Here is a 20,975-nt window from a genome sequence, read left to right on the forward strand (position 1 = left end):
TTTTTTTTGCACGCAGATAACTTTGCAGTATTTATGTTTATGCGTGTATAAATTATGGCTTACGTATAAACATGTGATGTACGTAATCGTTTCTCGTGATAGAGTCGACGTTACGAGATTTAGTGCGCTGTTTCGAGGGGTTTCTTTTGGTGGGAAGATCACGTGATTCGCGACCCGTACGCAAAATTGTAACTTGTGTGGGTTTTAATGGGGTCTAATGTATGAGTTTTAATGGGGAAAAATGTTATGGTGATTGCTAACGGGTTAGACTTGTCATATCCCGTTCGTACTACACAATGCATATTATCACGTAAACTTTACCATCAAATATTGATGAGATTTGCATTAGAAGTGATGCTGTTAGAATCACAATGTTTATTACTATTGTTATTTTCTATAGCGAAAGCGTACAGAAAATATTATAAATGTTATTTCAGTACATTTTTGCAAGAAATGAAGTGATTTCTCGTCCGTAGCTTGTGCCTAAATCACTATCTTCATTAAGTAACCTCTGCTAGCTCAGCGTTACGCTGATCACAGGAAGATTTTCACGTTTTGCCCTTTTTGGGGGTGGTTTGGAAGAATTACGTAACTTAGAGCTACCCATCCAAGCGCTCGTATCGCACGCAAAAGAGGATTCAACTTCAGCTTCTTTTTTTGGTGCAAACCACGTGATATCGAATTCCATTGATCAATGCTAGAATCATGTCGCATCAAGGGGTTCTCGCGAGGATTCCCCATCACGCATACAAATCACGTGACGTGGCATCGATAGCTCATCGACTAAATAGAATATCTGTTGTTTGACTTGACCCACGTTGTATCGTGCATGTTAATGGCGTTGTTTATAGTGCCACCCACGTTTCAAGGCTGAATAGCGGGGTTCGAAGGACACGTTTTACTTTACTCTTCACACACACACACACACAGACGCAGACACACAGTTTCTTTTTTAGGTAACTTTATTGGGTTAACAATAGATAAATCTAATCGATAGATCGATAAGTGTCGACCTCCAAAAGCGCTTGCTTTCGATACTACTAAAGTATCGATCCTCACAAAAATCGCTAACGTAATCGCTAAAGTAGAATTGACTCCTGTGGAATTTTTATATGAATGACCTCGTGGGGTGCCTTTTTTAAATGTAAATAAATATATATATATAAATTTCCCTGAATTCTCTGAAGTCTCTTTAAGTCCGTCTGTGGAGGCAATAACCTTTTGTTTCTTTCTACTATGTCGTCATCGTTGCTGGGGAGCATTATCTTTTATTGTTGTGTATTTGTGTGTGTTCTAATAATGGTATATTACTCAAGAGGGACGACAGAACTCCACGAAGATTCGAGAACTTTGTTTTTTTTTTTTTTTTTTTTTTTTTAAAGTGAACTCTCGATTTTAACCCACTGATTTTGAAACTTTTTTCTTCCAATTAGGGAATTTTAGAGATTTTTTTTTAAAAAAAACTTTAGGTTAGAATATTACAGAGTTGATTAACTCTAGGAGGATTTTAGGGATCTTTTCGTCATGGTCGAATTTGGAAGTTTGAGGAATCATTCCTTCAATCAGCGGCATTTTAGAAAGTTTTTTCGTAGATGTGTGAAATACCGAATATTTTTCCCTAAATGGATGAAATTTTTGGGATTTTTTTCCTCGCAGAGCAGCATTTAGGGATTTTTTCGAGGGGGAAAAGTCTTCAAAATTTCATTTATTTTCCAAAAAATTTTCTCTAGTGACATTTTGCTGATTTTTTCTTGAGAACTGATTTCTGGGGATTTTTCCCTGCGAAAGTGAAACTTTGGAAATTTTTCACTAATAAAATAAAATTTAGTTTATTTTACATATTTTATAGTTTTTTGCTTCAAAGAGTGTAACTTTAATTATATATATATATATATTTTAATCCCCAACGAGTGAAAATTTAGAGATTTTTCCCTTGATGCCTGGAATATTCAAGATATCTCTCTCGATAGGATAATTCATATAACATATAAAATTAGTAGTAAATTAAGCGTTTAATGATACGTGAAGGAGTAATGAAGGGAAAGAATAAAGTCCTTGTGTTGTTATTGTTATTTTTTTCAATTTTTTTCTACTTAACCCCGCAAACAGATTAAAAATTTTACAAGGTTACATGAAAAATGAAGGAAGTTCCATATTTAAAACTAACTACATCGTTACTTAAGGCAACTAACAGTAAAACACATTAAAATTACTTCAAGACTTGTAACTAAGCGCTCGCAAAAAAATACTATGCTATTTTTTCAAGATAATTGATACTATTTTTAGTCTCTTAACACCAATCACGTGATTATCTTGCATTGTTTAGAGGACTATTTAAAGTGACGTGGACCATTTAAAAATTTTTTCTTTTAGTTATTTAAAGGAGCATGCGTTAGGTTAGGGGGTAGTACTTGGAGGTGTATAGAAGTGGTATATTAACAATATCGTACAAAGGCATACTCTGTTTTTGAAATTATTTAAATATTTATACTCGATTCGGTGCTTTATTCTTTGTTACTGTCCTTGAACTAAAGACAATTTTCCTCCCACAAGTGTTTTCTACGAGAGCAATGAATGGCTCTCAACTCAACCTGTATACCTGATTGCTAGACTAACCTTGTCGGGATGACACTTGATAATCCCACGTACTTTTTGGTTCACAGGCCTCGACTAGTTTCTTTTTTTTTAAACTCTTCTCAACCTCTTGTCATCGGGTATGCCACATATGTATATATAGTGTTATGGCTGGTGTGGTGGAACTGGTTTCTAGTACACTTTCCCACTTTCATTAACGAAATTAATTGCTCATAATCTAGCTATAGAGACGATTTGTCTATAAATAAAATTTAAAAAAAACTTGCTATACCACAACGTGATCGGAGTTTTAAACAATGGTCACTTTCTTATTATTTGTCTATTGTTTTTAATGTATTTTTGAAAGGAAATTTAAAAATTTTGGAAGATTTTTTGTTCTTATGACTGGAGTTCTAAGATATCGTCGATTTTTTTCCCTAGAAGAATGAATTTTGAGGTTTTTTCTGTAGAAAAATATATTTTAGGGATTTTTCCCCGAAGAGGGAAGTTTTTGGAGATTTTATTTCAAAGTGTAGAATTTTTAATTTTTATTTTGTTTTTCCTAGATGATGACTAATGAGGATTTTCTTCGGGTAGGCGGAATTTGGAGGATTTTTCCCTGAGAAAGAGAAATTTAGGGTTTTTCCTTTCAGAAGCGGAATTTTCGGGTTTTTCCTTTAATCAGGGCTCGTTCCCGAATAAATCAAATTTGAGAAAGTTTTTTCCTCAAGGTATTGGGAATTAGGGATTTTTCCCTAGAAGCGAAATTACGTAAACTTTTTTGTCATAAAAAATAAAATTGGGTAAATTTTCCCACAAAATGTAATTTGAAGATTTTTTTGTAAAAGCAAAATTTTAGGGATTTTTTCTCGTATGAGGTAGAAATTGGCGAAGTTCAAAAACTACCGAGGCTGATACATTTTAAAAAATCTTCATGGAAATTCTTTTAATATTATAAGTTTCTTAGAATCAAAAGTTGCTTGATATTCCAGTATGCGGCGGCAGTTGTTAGCGATACTCAAGTTTGAAAAAAATCGCATTAAAAAAAAAGTAGAGGAAACTGTTATAGTGATGTTTTAGTAGTTGTGGGTGGCTGACTGTCGCGTGCCATTACTATTTTGCCCTAGAATGCGACTAGTATCTTGTTACCTTTAGAAGGGTGGTGAGGAAATATTTTAGCACCCACACTAACTTAAACATGTAGGTGAATGGACCTCGCGTCCTATCTTTATCAAAAGTGAATAAAAATATTTTAAAATATTTAAAATATTTTCTAATATATAAAAAATTTTCTTTTAATTCGAAATTTTAATTTTTTTAATTGATTTTTTCAGAAAACAAATCGATGATTATGAAATTTGCTACGTTAACGCCATCTGTAGTGTAAAAAATAATAGCAGAAAGCAGACGACACTATAAAATTATTATAATAATCAAATATTACAATTATTTAAACAAAATAAAATGGATTAATTATATATAGATATATTATAATATTTTTAATTAAAGAGTGTTCGGAAATTCGATTCGCTAATATAATTTCATTATTTAATATTATAAACAGTTAAATACTTTTATTTTAAATATAATTACTATGTAAATTAAGATAAATTAATTTAATTAATTTTTCCTTCTATAACAATGTAGATAATACTTTAATAAGAAAAATTTTATAAATTAATTTCTAAAATGTTAATCACAAACGGCAGATGTCGCGACGAGGCGGATGACTAAAATGCAAGTCACTACGATTAAAAGTTATGATTACAAAATTTAATTAGTTAAAAACAACGTTTAATTATATATTATTTATTATTATTATACTTAAAATTTATTGCCGTTTATTAATAACTTTAACAGACGGCATTAAATTTACGAGTAGACTTTACGAAAGTGTTCGATGACGACATTCATTCATGAATTACTCGTGACCATATATGGAAGTAAGGTCAATTACCGGATTTCTTCTCGGAATGAAATTTATGCGATGACGTCAGATACGTCACACTACTAATTTTTTACGCGATACGTTAATTGATAAAGTTTTTAATTAGGAAGAGTTTTTTTTTTATTTTTAAATTTAATTTTTAGGGAAATTTATGTTTAAATGTTCAAAGATGATAAAGTGGATGGAGATTTTTCTATTTTTTAATTTAGTTTATCAGGTAATTAACAATGGCTGTTAATTAACATTACATAATTTCACTTGTTTGTTTACGTTTAATTTAATTTTAAATCATTTTAGGTTGTAAATGTCAACACAAACTTTATATTAATTGAATTTTTTTAAATAAATAATCGCTGTTTTGTATACATTATTCGGTTTCTACAGGAAACCGCAACGAAAATAAACACATGTGGTTATATAACTGGCCCGTTTATACCGCATATTTCTTATTTTTAACATGATTTAATGCGTTAGAATTCAATTGTTCGAGTAGAAAATGATAAATTATCGTCGCATTAATCAATTTTTTATAGTTCGAAGTATGTATTTATATATAAAAAGTCGATGATTTATATCGAATTTTATGTAGTTGTAGCTCTAAAAATACGTACATTTGAACGTTAAGATGTGATTTTGGATGAATTTAAATAGATTTCTACTCGTTTATATTAAGATTTCTTCCAATTTTAGTAAATCTACAGAACTTTTTTTGCCATTAAAGATACTTTTACAGCAATTTAGTACAGAATCTAAAAGTGAATTTTAGATCTTGTATCAAATCCTATGCTGTTTGGAACCTGTACTAAATATTTATACAGTAACAACCCTGAATGAGTCACGTCTGAAACTCTTACACTTACGAAAGTATGCTTTATAAAGGCTCTATAAAGGCTTCTAAAGCATCACATTATGTTCAAGTTTCAAACCAATAGATGTATATGCAAATATCATCAAGAATATTCTACATGTTAGTATAGAATGGCCTTACTGCATTCATATTTGTTAGAACTATTTTAATGTAAATCCTGAATTTACGTGAGAATAAATTATTAATTTTAATTATAATTACTGCAGGGTTTAACGTTACATGCATCCATTCTATACATACAAAACCTTATCAGCGAGGCTATCTAGCAGGAGGCACACTCGAGATGCATATTTTTATATCAACAATTTAATCTTTTTGTGCAGGAAAATCATATTTAATAACTATTTTCCTTTTTCTTTAATTTTCAGAGCATCTTACAGCCTTTTCTGACCATTTGGATTTGAATTTTCAACCGGTTTTACTGCTAAAAATTCGAATTTTGACCACTTAACAGGCTGATAAAAAACGGAAGGAAATGCAACTCGTCGATTAATTTGCAAATTGAATTACAATTATCTGACGTCGTACAGAAAAACGAATTAAAAAATAAAGGTACCAATATATCCTTTCTCTTTCCAGTGTAATCAAGTAATATTCTGTTTACGTTATGAAATCGTGTGACGCGAATTTAGACACAAGGTCGAGGTAGCGCCCGTATGACGTCGATGTGTCACGGAGTCGTGATGTCACGAGAATGAAAGCAAATTGTAATCTATGACGTTTGAAGGAGTGTAATTTGAGTGACGTATATCCAAATTATAACGTAAAAATAGGAAATTATGGTCTAGTAAGTTGCAATCGAGATGATATGTTCCGTAAACGAAAATAGAACTGTTTTAAAAATGCATTTAATAGGCTTCTTCTTGGAATTTTTCAAGGTCGATTTGTGTTTAATTCATTGATTTTGTCTTCCAGATAAAGAAATTTAATAACATAATATAAATTAATGAAATATATTATAAAATATATGCAGTAATTTTTCCGTATGAGAGAAAAATTGCCCAGATTTTTGGCTTTTTCTACCTTCCTTTTCTCTAATTCTTTCTTTTCATTTAAAAAAACTGCACTATAATTCCAATTTATTCTTTTGCAATTTAATTTATATATTCTTCTATATCTTGCATAGAAGAATATATTTTTCCTGATATGTTGGCTTCTCTGCTAGGATATGCTATGCAGTGTAGTCACTATATTGTGGCTACACTACGTAGCATGAGTCTTGATCAATCTCATACTACATTAGTCTACATCATATTATTTCACAGCTTGAAGATTTTAATGTCACACTAAAAAATGAAGGCTCATACGACAAAAATATAAAAGACTTAATAATGAAGACTTATAAAGAATTCATATAGACAAAATGCGATGACTAATGTGCATTATAACAGCGAAAGAATGTGAAAGCTTCTTATACTCAAAATGTAGAAACTGGAAATAATATGAAGATTTTAAGGGTTTCTATGGGAAACTGGTCCTTTATGAAGACTTTAAAGGGGTTTGAACTAGTTCTATATAGGTATTAGACACGTGAAAAAACTCAGAAAACCAGGGTATTAAAACATTAGAAATATTCTTTAAGAAATTACGTGAAATTTATCGGTTTTAAATATCAAATTATACTATTTTTACTATTTTTAAACAGTAAACAGTTAAATGATTCTTCTTCGCGATCGGATGATTGATTGATGGACTTCAATCAAGAATGAATAGCAAACTGTTCGATAATAGACATATCTGAGAAATTATTTTTTTTAAATAAACAAAAATAGCTTATCAAAAAATGGTTTCTCACCCTAAAAGTATTTTTAAATTTTTAAACGAATGCCCGTAAAACTTGTACATTTTATCAAAATAATTGGAGAGAGAATATTCATCTATGGTTTGTTTACTGATTTAACAATTTAAATATGGAGTTTAATTGCATCATGTGTATTTTTTAGGCTTTATCAGTCTCATTAATCACTAGAAGAAGTGGGAAATCACTCTCAGTTTCTCCAGTTCTCGACCTTCGCTGTGGACTTTGAGAGCAGTGAAAGTTTTCCTGCTTCGTGATAATTGTGTTTACCAATGTTTTATCTATAGATATATCGAGATTTTATCGTGTAAACATTTCCATGCCCCGACTTACATTATTTACAACTAATAAAAATATATAAATGATTTAATTCGTTTTAATTAAAAACGTATTCCTCCTCTTTCATGCACCAGAGAATTGGTCATCCTGAAGACCCTTGCAGATACCATGCCCATATATGTATTTAAATGACATCTGAAGATTGTGAATTTATTTAAATTGATTTATTTACATTAAAATAAAACGTGATCTTTCATTAAAGTAATGAAAGATTAAATTCTATTTTAAGATCGCGCTGTAAGAACACGAGAACACGCATTGTTCCTCATTGCAAGAGGTGTTGCTGTTCAATGCCGTCGTGTTCGGTAATCTAGAATTAACAGATTTTCAAACATTAATTAAAGAAAGTTTTGTGGTGAAAAATTAATATAATAGTCGATAAGCGCAGCATCTTCATTGCAGCAATCACAATTGCAAAAACTTGCGATAAAAATGATACTTGGGCAATTAAGAAAAATTCAATCAGTAAATCATATTTCACCATTTGGAATAAAGAAATTTAGCAATTTTATTTTCGTTTTCACAAGAGATAAATTTATGAAATCTTCCTTCGAAAACAAGAAACAAGTTGCAAACTAATGCAGCATTCTACATTTAAGTCATATTAAGCGTTATTTGAAGGTTAAAATGCTCATGTTTTGTTGGAACTTTTTTTTTTTTACAAAAATACTATTTATGAACAATTTGTAATTAAATTTTTAAGATGTGTAAAGGAAAACTTGAGAAAATACCACGAAGAATAAGTAAAGAAATACAAAAGCACACTCACATACACACAGAGTAGTCCAAAAGTCCATGTTTTATGCAAGAATTCAGAAATTTATGAAGTGTGTTTGAATTGGCCTCTGAATACTGGCAGTTGGTCGCGGGTTGGCGCCTCATCAACGCGGCAACGTGGAGTTTTCCATGTTTTAATATGGAAAACTGCACGTTGCCGGCAAATTTATTTACAATCTTTGTTTAGATTTAACATCTAAACAGGGTCTAGTTTCCCGTGGAAAGTCCTCACGGATGGACTTTCCATGGAAATTCCTTCTTGGCCGATGCCTATGTGTTGCGTTGTCTTGTCCCATTAAATTAACCATTAACAATTTGCGTAACGAATTTTGCAAGTAATGAAGTATTTGAATAAGGCAGCAATTTATTCTGAACAATGATTAATTGACTTTTGGCCACCCATTCGTCATTCTAAAATGTACTGTACAGTACGTCTCATAAGAAGAACGAATTAATATAATACAATTAATTAATTAATATTTTTTATTGAATTGTAGAAATATAATATATTTAAGATTTTAATAAATATATCTCTTACAAAATTTGTACAATTTTTTTAAAAAAAGGATTACATTGAATAATTTTTATTAAAATACTGTAGTTTCATTTTATAAATTAGTTCTTGCATAAAATTACCTGTATTTTAATAATTCCTCTAAATTTTGGACTAGAGTGATAGATAATGCAACGAACACATGGGAGATCTACCAAGGGGCGTTTCTACAGGAAACTATCCATGTTTATGTGTTAGGTACGTGAAGATACGAGAAACTGGCCCTATTTAGCTGTTAGACAAGTAAAGACAAGTGGTTAACAGCTAAACAAGGGCCATTTTCTCATATGAGCTCCTGTTTAACACTTGAAGAAACCCGGGAAACTCCACGTGACCTGTTTATTGTCACGCGCGAACTCGTGATCAACCACCAATGTTCAATGTTTTTATCCTCGGCCACTGGTGGGCACCCATAAATTTCAAATATTTTCTTATAAATCCCTTGAAAATTCCATAACTTCTTATAAAAATACCAAACTTTTACATACCTTTATAAGAATATTTAACATTTTATAAATATTAGAAAAATTATAAACTATTTTTTAACAGTTTTAATTATACAAAAAATTAAATTAAGATTGTTTATTTATATTAAAAAAAATTATTCTACATTAAATTAATCAATAGACAATGAATATATTGTTAAATGAACTTGACATTTAATTCAAGTTTAAAGATCATTGTAAAGGTTAAAAGAACGTATTGCCCTTAACTTTTTATTGCTTAAAATTATTTCTGTAACCTTGATCTTCAGAATATCTCCCATAATAATAATAAATAGACAATCATCTTTCACCACTTTCACTTTTTTCATCGATATTTTAACGATCATTCGTGTAATTAAACTTATAACCTTGTCATATTTAACCTGTTATGTAAGATCTACTATTATATGAATTTATTTTTCAATATATTAGAAGAAATTAAGGAAAAATTTTAAATATAACAATGTTCCTCAAATATTTAGAGTTTTTAACTGAAATTTATAAAAAATTTTAGAGCTACGTCCCGTTCGGAATGCTCGAAAACCAAGTTTTTATCTTTGATTTTTCGGACTCGCTTGAATTTTTATGCTTTTTCTATCTTAACTCTCCAAAACTTTGTTTTAATTTTATTTAAGTTTATAAAATTGTCTTAAATTTCTAGCATATTTAAATACTATAGAACTTGATGGGATCGGGGACCTTTCGGATGATTCAGAAACTCATTTGGTTTTGTGCATTTCCACTGTACATTTAAAGTTTCACGAACTGTGAATACTTTAATGCAATTACTGTGTTTAAAAGTAAATTACTTTTCTTGAAATGTAACGTAATGTTAAGCACATGTGACCTAGTTTCGTGGCGCTACAATCGACAGATAACGTAGTAATTTCAATATATAATTTGGATTTTTATATACTATATTATATTCTGTAGTATGTACAATGCTACACGTTCTAGGTTTTTGTTCTCTTTTTTTAAAATACCGATTCGAATAATCGAGTTTCTAATGTAATAGGAATCCGAGGTCGATTCCAGTATAAACTCGCAGTTTCTCATTGATTTTCAGAATTGAAATGTAATAATTATAAAATATTTTAAAATTATTTTAAAATATTTACGTATATTAATTTATTGAAAGAATGTTTTAAACGATTAAATAAATAAATATTTAATAATTTTCTAAATAAAAAAAATTCGACCATTTTGGCGCTTCATTCGTTTTTCCGTAGTTCTTAATGTAAATATTTCATATCTATGAAATTTTAAAATTAAATTCTCAAACTTGCATATTAAATTAAATATATGAAAGTATATTTGTATTATTTTTCTAAATATTTTATATTAAGTTATAGAAAAGCTTTAATCAAAGCTTGCTAAAATTCAAGTTTATTTTTCTTTTTTATTTCTCTTCCGCACCTCATCTTGGGTCATGTAATAATTATTAGATGCTGATTGGCTTCTCGAATTCAAAAATGTATGACGTCTATGGTGACGTCTACGTTTCTAAACTTTCTGAAACGGAAAAAAAGGGTAAAAATTATTTAAGATTCTTTTTGGATTTAAAATTTGAATAAAACTACAAGAGTTTATTTTTTAGATATTCCAAATTTTTTTTTCTTATTTGGCTTCTGTCTAATTAAAATAGTTGAAAAATATTGCTAAAATTATGATTTCTTTATCATTTCAGCCATCTTGGATTTTTTGCACATGTTTTACTACTAATTTAAATGCTTTCAGTTCTATTTTAACACGTTTTATTCTGTATAACGATGCCATTATTCTCGTAATTCTACTATTCTATATAATTATATAGATTTATATCAATTTTATGTAATGGGATTCTACAGATTATAACATACAGTATACATATTACAAAATGTAAAAGTTTATTTTTAATCTAAAGATTCAATTCTATACCGTTCCTAATCAAGTTACAAAATAGTGTACAGATATTTAAAATTTTAAGATTCTAATATAACAGAGATATTTATATAATTATCTCTTACTCGGATACCTTTGTATTTTTTATTCCTCAATTTATAATGGGATTTTTTTACTTATTTATACTATATACTATTAAAATCCTATTTAAACTTTTATATCTTCGGGAGTTTTCTTAAGTAATTTAATATACAGTAAACATCTCCATCATTGTATACATTGGGGAGACAGGAGGGCCGAGGCATTGTCTATGTGAATGATATTAATGGCGTACAAATTTGTTATTATAATCTTGTTTAATAGTTATGTGAATAAACTCTCGGGAAATATTTTCAGAGCTTTTTTTAAAGTCATTTCTTCAATGTCTGCGAGGTCTGTAATGTATTGTATAGGTAATTAAAGGGGGGAGTTTGCCATATGTAAATCACTGTACACAACAGGGAGGAGTCGAAAGTGACTGAAAAACTGTACACATAAGTAATGGACGGCCCCAAAAGTCTATAGAATTTTGGAATTGTTTACATAGACATAAAAATTTAATATTATCCTTTCAGATTGAATAATCCTCCTATCAACGTTTACATCTGACTAATCTCTAATTTGCTAGATGAAAAATAAGAATAATTGATTGATATTAAGGATAAATTAATAGTTTATATTCATTAATTCACACTAAAATAAAAATTATTCATGAATTTAATATGAATAATTTATTCATAAAATTATTCGAATTAAATTATTAATTGGTTGGATAAATAATAAAAGTCACTGACTTCAATTCATAACTGTCCCTTGAAACTTTAAAATATTAATAATATGACTTTAAATATATTATTTCTGTTTGCCTATGGTTTATCATAATTATGATAAATTTAATACTTTAAAAATATTTACCATAATAGAATATTCTCATATATGTAATTTAATTCTCCATTCTTCTTGTTTCCTTTGTTTTACTATTCTAGTATCTATTTTTTTTAATGATTAAATTAAACACAGTTACTGTCTGGAAACACTTGAGCACGCAGCTAATTTTTTAAAAATTAATTTTGTATTTTGAAGCATGCACTTTGTAAAAGGTTCATCAACCTTTTATTTAACTAATTATTTCATGTGAAGAGACTTTAATATTTATATATAATTTTATAATAAAAATTAAGTATTAATCTTATAATTTAATTTGATATTCATTTCGCAAATAATTAAAAATAAATTATTTAAAAATTATTACAAAAGATATTTCTAAAGCTCCTGTGCTGATCGATGAACTTCTCCTCATAACACTAAAGTCGTCAGGCAGTAAAGCCGAATATGTAAATTTAAATAAGTTTAATTTTAATTAATTTTTTTATATATAAATAAAAATTATCTTTTAGAATAAATAGAGATTAATACGAGATTTTAAAACTGTAATATTTATTTTATAATATTTATTTCATGTAATTCCTATCTGCTTAAAGATATGATTCAAAATAAAAATATTAACATTAAAATTGTACAGCAATTATACTTGATAAATTATATTTTAGTAAAATTAAATAAAGGTTGAGTGAAAAATTATTTAATTTTTAAAATTTTTTATCAAATTCATTAATAAAATAATTGAATGTTCCAAATTTTAAATTGAATTAAAAGAGGTAAAGAATTTAGTTAACAATTTGTTATCAATATTACATATCAATAAACAATGATGTTTGTTTATGTACAACATATAAATTGTGCTAAATAAATAGTTATAAACAAAAATAATGTTTATTAAGCTCTATTAAATTGTTAAAGCCTTCATTTTATTATCTAACAAGGACTTTCTCATGCTCTCAAACATAATAAACTCTATATAATTATTCTTAAGCTTATCTCATCTTCCTGCTCTTTTTATAAATAATTTTATTTATTTATTTTTTTTGTTATATTTCAATCAATAATTATTAATTAAAAATTAATTTAAAAATAAATAAAATAATTTTTAATAAAAATTATATGAGTTAATTTGAAGAATTTAATCAATTATTTAATGTGTACAATTTATTTATAATTGATAAAAAATAATTAAATATTTGAATTAAAAATAAATAAATAATTTTTAAAATCTTTTCTTTTTATAATTTTTTTATGGTTTAAAAATAAATTTTTTGGTAAAATATTAGAAAATTTTAATAATTTTTTTATTTATTTTTTAAATAAATTTTATTAATATGAAATATACAATTTTATTTAAATATATCTAATGATTTTATAAAGAAAAATATGTATATTTATATATTAAATTAATTATAATTGATTTAAAGATTGGAATGATTGATTTATAAGTGATTACAAAAATTTTAATATAATGTCTTTTTAATAAGTTAGAAAATAGAACTTTTTTCTTCCAAAATAGAAATTCATGTACAAGTATATAATACATTATATAAAACAGAGGATATTTAAACATTTATTCTGTATTTTAGTGTTTTATCTGGAGTCTATTCCATTATTCTCTAGGATGGAAGTTCTACCAAAGTTTACATCTTTAATAGGTAAAGTGCTCTTTTTTACAGTAGAAAGTTCTATTGAAAACTGTTTACTGGTTCCTAAATAGTTCAGAACTTAGAGTTTGTTCGCAATTGTTTTTTTTCTATTTTATACAGTTTTTTTAAGCGCAATCACATTCATCGACGACCATATCAGGAAGATTTTTAGTCAGGATAACATTATCCTTTTCCCTGTAGATCAAGGATATGGAAGATAACTTTGAAGGTGTACAACATAAAGTTAAGTTTAATTTTTCGGCTTTATCTTTCTGTTTCGTAATATATTCTCTGATGACTGTAGAATAATAGTATCTTGATCGATCGATTTCGTTTAAACACGATCCTTTACAATAATTAGCCATGTAACCTGATGGTTGGATGATCCAATCATCCCAACCTATCTCTGAGAAGCTGATGAAGAGAGGTTGTTTACAGCATCCATTAGAGTTAGATCCCGTGCAAGATGTACTTCGTTTGTTTCTATCTGATGTTGTATCGTTAATCTTAAAGAGAAGAAATGGTTTCCTCTTCTTGATTAATGATATTGGAGGTTTGGTTCCATCGGCACAACTTTGACAACTGATTTCTATTCGGTGAGTGTCGTTGGGATTCTCAAACCATTCTGGAAGATAGGAGAAAACATCAGCTTTCATCCATTTTGCTCTTCTAGCATCTGTAAAATCTTTAATATCGTGTTTGCTGTATACATAATCTATTGTAGCTTTGCTTGACTCCACAACTTCAGTTATACCAAACTGTATAGCTTCTTTATCAGTTTTAGTTTTGTAAAACCATAACTGTGCTGAAACTGATCCTTTTGGAAGTGTCTTTGAAGTGAAATTAAAGTACAGAGTGACTGCTGGATATTTGCTAAATGATTTATCATTAACTGAAAATAAAAAATAAAAAAAATATTATATTAAATATATCAATTAATTAGAAAAATCAACTTTCTTAAAAATAATTAAAATTTGTTATAAATTATTTACAGAAACAAACAAATTCAGCAAAATTATATAATCAAACAATGATTTAAAAGCAGATTTTTATGAACTTTGTACTACATTTTTGCTGTATTTTTTGAATTTTGTATGATAAAAAATGTTAAACTTTCATTTCGAACAATCATTTATTTATGAATTAATAATCTAATATTTAAAAGTTTCAGATTTAAACAGAATTATGTAAACTTTTCATATATTTTTTTTCATAATTATTTATATAAATTTATAAGAAAAATGCTGTTAAATCAATAAAATGAAATTAAATTTTACTTAATTATCTCTTAAATAAATCGAATTATTATTATTATTATTATTATTATTATTATTATATTTTAAAATGTAATTTAACCGTTCAGTTCACACACCTTTTGTATTTAAAAAATTATCGTGTTACAACGAACAAAAGTTAACCTTGAATGAAACAATTCTTGAATTAAAACTATGATGTAGCTGGTTTAAAATAATATATATGTAATTTCTAAATATATATATGTATATATTACTAAAGAAGTTCGATTATTAAAAACAAATCTTATTACAAGAATCTCTATTCACTGGTCGCCATATTGAAATGTTTTAGTTTAGCAATTTGACTAACGTTGCAAAAGAATAAGAAAGCTTATGCAAACTTAAAAATGGCTTAAAATGTTAGTAAAAACTTTAATGCTTTTAAATCTTTACGTTTTTTAATAAAAACGAAAGAGGTATAAGAAAGTAACACGGTAAACTAACTACCAAGATTGTTTATGGTACCTGATGTCATTCTATAGTAGCAAAATGAGATTGTCAACAAACAAACAGCATACTCCCAGTGGCACTTCTATAATGAAATTAGATACTTTCAAAATATTTGCCTGATCTTTGTCATTATATTATATCATTAAGATTCATATGACAATGTCGATTCTTCACTGTTTATGTTATTCAAATTATGACTCTTACAGCTGCATCTAAAAGAAGTTAATGGTACTTATTCACACTGGCTACGTATGAATTGATGACATTGACCCTTCTCTAGATTTCAGAATGCTTTTATCTCCGTACAGTGAGAAATATGAACATATGATAAAAGGTTATTTTTCTAGACAGAAAACAAACAGAAATTAAATCGAAGCGATTAAAGATATTTTTATCTACGGTTCTTAAAATAAAAATTCTTTAAATTAAAATTTTCTTAAGGCCAAAATTTCCCAAATTTCTGCTTCTACGATATACAAACAGGAAAATAGTTTTAAAGAATGGACATGGCTTCAATACTCACTTTCATCTGGGAACACGATGATAGTCTTCGTTTCAACTTTCGAAACCCTTCTCTCTGATAAACTTCTATATTGTTTAAATTCATCTTGACCATTTTCTAGATTTACATTTTTCATTAAATTTCGAAAATAGTTCGAGATGTTATCGTTAAATTTTGGTGGTTCTTCGAGCTTCAATGTCTTCAAGATTTGCAATTGGATTAGAGCGGTCCTCATTAATTTCTCTTCTTCTTCACTGATTTCTTCTTTGCTTTGTTTATTCCTAACACAAGTTGGACATTCTTCTTCGTCTCGCCTGTTTCTTATAGAGTTCTGATGCGATATCGTTATAAAAATAGCCAGAAAACTCAAAAAGATAGCGCGGTGCGATTGAGACATGCTGATGACAATGTTGATCTGAACTTTCTAATGAAAGAGCAATGTGCAAAAGACTTAGATTCTCACTTTTTTATATGTTTTACGGCGTCATTGATATCTACAGAAATCTCTTCTGCGCAGGACGGTCCCAAAAATAAGCGGAGGTTGGACGGATGTTATTGGAAACTCATTCTGGATACCAGAAACGTCTAAAAGAATTTAAGAAAAAAAGAAATAATACAAAACTACGGAGAAAATATATAATAAAATTCAGCCACATTATAATTGCATAAAATATTTTAGGATTTAAAACGTAATTTTCACGCGCAAAACACAAGTAGATACCACTTTTTTCGGTACTCGAAACGGGTTGGAAAATTTGTTTTGCGTGTTCAAGAACTCAAATATAATTTTAAAAATAAATGAATAAAATTCATCCAGAATAATTAAATGTTTGCATAAAGAAGCGATTAGAGTTTTCTGAAAGAATTTATGCGAATATCTGGGATTGAATATAACTTGGTGAAAGATGAATCCTTATCTATTGAACTTTGAATATAATTTGTCCTCAAGCGACTTTTGAAAGACATTTCGAGTGAAAGTAAGGTTCTTTCTCTCTCCGTTAGACATAAACAATGCATTAAAAAAATAAAACATAATCGTACATATTGATAATTTACAGCAAGATTGTGTTTCTTTGATTATTAGGACTCCTACGTTCCAACCTACTCATAAAAATTTGATTACAAGTTTTGCCCATTAAATCTCAAAATTATCGAAAATTTGGAGAATTTATAGGTATGATAATTATATATAATTTAATTTATAAAATTTATTTTAAGTACAGAATATGCCTTAATTAGTTTAAGAAAGTGTAGGGCCTTGGCATCCTTCCTTCAAAAATATGTAGAAATCATCAGAATATGTTATAAGTTGAAAAATTATATAAAATTATATAGTTTTTCTCTGTAAAAATGGCGTATTAGCGAAAATAGCGCGTAGAAATTGGGAATTTCAACTATGTAATTCGAATTTTTTAAGAAAAATGAGTATTTTCTAGAGAACTTAGGACAATAGGATACCCTAGAGATTTTGGCTTATTGGCCAGACAAGATATTTGCCTTTAGGCCATATTTATTCATAGAATTAAGTAAGATATGAGAACCCATACATAACATGTAAAATGCCATTATAAATTTCAGTTTAAATGCCCAATACTTAAATAATCAAAGTTTTAAAATAGTTTAAAGTAATTTCTGTACAACATAAATAAAAAGGGAAATACATAAATTTTTAGTCAGAATATTTAAAATTTAATTAATATATGACATATTATTTTAGCTTGAATATGCCCATTTGGAAGTATAAGCAACACGAAAGAAATTATTTTGTATCAAGTTTAAATACAAGTTTAAGAGTGTTTCATATAAAATTAACATATAGAATAATGTATTATATTTAGTTTATCCTCTATAATAATTAATTATAATGTTTTTACTATGCTTATTAACTTTTTGCATCATATCTCTTCAATGTTAGAGGTATAAAATGATAATTTATATAATGTAACATCTTAATTTATTAATTTTATTAAAAATTAAGGGAAATTATAGGTTAATTAGTGATCTTTATTCCTATTTTACTAATTTTTAATAAAATATAATGATAATACTGTTTAAACTTATGTTCCTATAAGAGATGTAGTTTGTAGCATGAAAATTTCCAAAATTTCTCCTAATTTCATCACTTAAAAATCATTTCAAAATGTTTAAGTTATAATTTTCTAATATTTATCAAATTTAAATTATTTATATTTCAATTAAAATTAACTAATTTTAATGTAAATTTACTTAATTGTAATTTTATACATAATATAGAATTTTATTTATAAAATAAATATAAAAACTTGTATATATATATATATGTACATAATTTATATAGTAATATAAATTATTAAAAATAAGATTTTAAATTGAGTTTTAATTAAGTTTAAAGATTTTATATTTTTAAACAAATGAAGGCCATTTTGAAATATATTGCAAAAAGATCTTTTGCAATAATTTAATTATATTTTGCCCTAATTTTATTTATGAAAAAACTTAAGAATTAGGCCAATAATAATATAAAATATATAATTAAATATAAATTATAATTATAATTATATAAAAATTTAATTACACAATTGAAAGATATAAAATATATTTAAAAAAATATTTTCTTACAGAATTAGTGAATCAATTTTTAAATTTAGAAACAGAGAAGCTATATTATTAATTACATAAATTAAAATTAATTATGCTGATAATTATGCTCTAGTTTAATTATTGAATTTTTTATATAAGCAAAGTTATGGTTGAATTGAAAATAATATTGCATTTGCAAGCTTAGTTTTTATATTATAACATTAATTAATATGCTTGTAGTTACAAAAACATAGTAATTAATCAATAATATAAGTATTATTATAATTAAACAAATTAAATTATTAATTTTTCATTTATATACAGGGTATGGAATCCATAGAGTAATCTGTATACAGCTTAACAGGCTGTATAAAGATTGCTGTATGTAATTGGTAGAAAGTCTGAATGTCTGAATGTAGCCTGTTAAACTCTTGAGCATCCTCTTGCTGATTACAGGTCCCACTATCAAAATAACTTGAATTTGTCCCTTCTTACTCAGTTCCAGGCTTTGCCTGTAAGGAATAAACAAAGATCAACAGGAGTCCTGTGGTTTCAGACATATGTGACAACCTGTATATATTACATTAATTGTTTTTTTTTTTAATAATAATTTAATTAAAGCAGATTGGAAGCTATTTAAGCATTTTATATGAACTTAATTGGGTCAAGTAAAATTATTTTTATTTTATTTATTTATTTATTTATTTATTTTTGCAAAAATTTCATATTAAGGAAATTTTTTTGCTTATATGTAAGTCAATAAATTTGCTTACAGAATTTAAAATATTCATCTTAGTCATGTAAATAATATATAAAATAATGCTTTAAAAGCTATTTATTATGTTGGATTTTACTGCATTTTTTAAATTATGCTTTTCTGTATTGGAATTTCTTTTAAAATATTTTCTTCTAATTATAATTAATTAAGAATTTTTAAATTTTGGCTATCTGAATACAGTTGTACAGTTAAACCCCTGAACAAAGGCCACAGATGGGAACATAAAGAGAGCCGTTGTAGGTTCGACTGTATATATTTTATTATTATTAATTAATATTTGACATTTTTGGAGGAAAAATTATATAATAATTTCCTTTGAAATTTTGTTATATATAATTATAAATAATTAAAAAATTAATTAATTTTATTTTTATATGAAATCACATTAAATTTTAATGCTATTTTTATAACTTTATATCATTATCATTAATTGTATTTTTGGTTCTTTATCAAGAAAAATTTTTAAAGCAAATTTATTCTCATTTTATAGGAATTAAATTTATTTTAAAAAGTAATATTTTGTATCAACTTCTCAAATTTTAAAAGTTTTCCTAACAGAAACAACAAAAATAAAATAATAATAATTAATGGAAGTCTTGAAAAATATCACAAACAAAAATTCTAGGAGCTAGAAACGATATCAGAGTTTTTAATTTTAGTTTTCATGCAACGATAATTTAAACTAAGCATTCATTGACATCATTAATTGCTGAAACGTTTAGATTTTTGCAGAGTTCGATAACAGATAACGTCTTGACTCCAATTCAAGGACGTTCCTATGCAAAAGATACCTTTTAAAATCATGTGAACGTAATGGCATTTTATCTGGGATCCAAATAACAGAACAACGATAAAATCAGCCGTAAAAAAACAATAATTTACTCGAAAAATATAACTTAAAAAATACCGTTTGGCTTCATTAACAAATTTTTAATATAAAGGAACATAAATTGTTATTTAAACACAGATATTTCTACATTGCTGTGAAGTGCATACGTTTCGTAAGCTAAGTTACGACTTACAAACAGAAACAATATACTAAAATGGGTTTTGTCTAGACTAAACACGATATATAGAGGGAGAAATCATACACTGCTTCCTCGTATAATACTAACTGCGATGCCTCGTAAATAATATACTTTATCAAAATAAACAAGGTAGAAAAACGTTTTATAGGCGCGAGAGCGAGCTTTACGTATATAAAGGTTACGCTCTTCGTTTACGGTAGAGAAATTCAATCTTTTATTTCGGTTCGTGTAGTTTTATAAGGATTAAATAGCTACTTTAATGGCATTTCAAATGATCATTTAGTTCTATTTGTGTACCTTTTTCATTCCAGTGTTTTCTTACTTTTCCGTACTTCGTGGACATATTTTTAAATCTGTAAATTCCGCTTTGCATTCCTTCTAATGACAATTAAATGAAATGTTCTTTGTTAATGATGATTATATAATACATAAAGCGATTTTATACTGAATTCTTTCGAGATTAAATTAAATGTAGATGAAGAAAAAACGCGATTATTTGATATCATCTACAATGGTACGAACTCTTTGACGAAGATTAGTCGCAAGAAAGTCATTGACTTTAATTGTGAT

The 20,975-nt window shown here is 27.1% G+C and overlaps 1 protein-coding gene across 1 annotated transcript; it reads right to left on the reverse strand.

Moving 5' to 3' along the window:
* Window positions 1-13,895: 13,895 nt before the first annotated feature.
* LOC136983179 (inhibin beta A chain-like) lies at window positions 13,896-19,175 on the reverse strand. The gene is made up of 3 exons (XM_067279835.1): window positions 19,095-19,175; window positions 16,062-16,625; window positions 13,896-14,685 (listed from the first exon to the last, which is right to left on the reverse strand). Exons 2-3 carry the CDS (start codon window positions 16,435-16,437, stop codon window positions 13,919-13,921), a joined length of 1,143 nt encoding a protein of 380 aa, XP_067135936.1. The 5' UTR covers window positions 16,438-16,625; window positions 19,095-19,175; the 3' UTR covers window positions 13,896-13,918.
* Window positions 19,176-20,975: the final 1,800 nt, after the last annotated feature.

This window comes from Centruroides vittatus, unplaced genomic scaffold (genome assembly GCF_030686945.1).
Source record: "Centruroides vittatus isolate TY-2023 unplaced genomic scaffold, ASM3068694v2 contig_877, whole genome shotgun sequence".
Lineage (NCBI taxonomy): Eukaryota > Metazoa > Arthropoda > Arachnida > Scorpiones > Buthidae > Centruroides > Centruroides vittatus.